Source organism: Penaeus monodon, chromosome 25, assembly GCF_015228065.2.
Source record: "Penaeus monodon isolate SGIC_2016 chromosome 25, NSTDA_Pmon_1, whole genome shotgun sequence".
NCBI lineage: Eukaryota > Metazoa > Arthropoda > Malacostraca > Decapoda > Penaeidae > Penaeus > Penaeus monodon.
This window is the reverse complement of record NC_051410.1, coordinates 10,684,535-10,685,783: the sequence shown is the minus strand read 5'-3', so window position 1 is coordinate 10,685,783 and position 1,249 is coordinate 10,684,535. Positions and strand designations below refer to the sequence as shown.

The 1,249-nt window shown below is 44.8% G+C and overlaps 1 protein-coding gene across 1 annotated transcript in view; it reads right to left on the bottom strand.

Annotated features, from left to right (window-relative positions):
* The window catches only part of LOC119589318, a gene marked incomplete in the record, with an annotated part of 10,654 nt that overhangs the window by 906 nt on the left and 8,499 nt on the right, over positions 1–1,249 (bottom strand). Inside the window, 3 exon segments of the mRNA XM_037937939.1 lie at positions 1–312; positions 599–786; positions 1,085–1,217. Of these exon segments, the coding sequence (XP_037793867.1) occupies positions 1–312; positions 599–786; positions 1,085–1,217 (633 nt within the window).

Genomic DNA, 1,249 nt, shown 5'->3' with positions numbered 1-1,249 from the left:
GGCGAAGAAGCACCAGATATCGATAGCTTTAGTATAGGCCGTCTTCGGGAGGTCGTCGGAGATCTGCTGGTAGAGGGCGTAGAGCACCAGCAGCGTCGTCAGGGCCATCATGACACGCAGGTCGACGTTCTCTCGCTTGCAGAAGAGGGAGGCGTAGCTAATTAACATAAGCATGACGGTGGGGAGGTAGGCGGAAGTGACGTAGGACCAGAAGCGGCGGTGGAGGGTGACCCCTACTTCCGCCACGCTGTAGTTTCGGAAGGAGGACCTCTGGATGCTGATGGTGGCGACTTCGTACTCCGTCAGGAAGGTCTTGGGGTGATGGAGAAGAGGTTGGTGGGTAGGTGGAGGGGAGGAAGGGTGAAGAAGGAAAGGTAGGGTGAATGGCGTACGGGAGAGAAGGTGCAAATCTTTCAATTATTTAGAGACATTTCAGAGATATTGTTTTCCTTGTGATTATGTTTCGATTAGGGTGAGTAAGAACATGATAAGTAAAACTGAGTGTGTTTCGTTTCTGATGTACACTTGTACAGCTTGCGCATAAGGACGTCAAAACAACACATAAACGTAAACAAAAAGTGAAAATGTAAATATCTACCTCGCCTAAATACGTGACTTCGAGGCGCCTCCACTCTAAGAAGTCTATCCTGGCGGAGGTGAGGGTGAGGAGCAACTTGCAATGTTGAGTGTCGAAGGGGAACATCCTGAGGTCCATGTTGCACACGAAGGGGGCGTTCATCTTATGACTCAGTTGCAAAGGGTTTTTCATACCTTCATATAACTTATCTTGGATTGAAAAATACCCACGTAAATATCAAATTATAGATAATAACTAATAAAATATTTTCATACTAAATGTTTATTTCACAGAATAATAAGGCAAATATTAAGTACAACCATCAGCTGTTTGCAGAAAAGCCATGGAAGATGCTTATTTATTCCACAATGCAAAACCTTTAATTAATGACTCCTTATAACATCTACACCAGAATTACAAACCAAATTACGAGTACGTAAATTATCTATTCTCTCTCTATCTCTATCTCCTTTTTTTCCGTAATTCACTCTAGCGGCTTTTACTGACCATGACAAACTCTACTCGGGTCGTCCTCTTCCGGTTCGGAGTTCCTGGACACCGTCAGCACTTCGGTCGTTTTGTGGACCCTCGGGAAGTCAGCGTTGGTTAGCTCAATCGCTGGACTCCAGACTGCAGATGGCTTTTTCGAGGTGTGAATAAAAAAAATCAGTA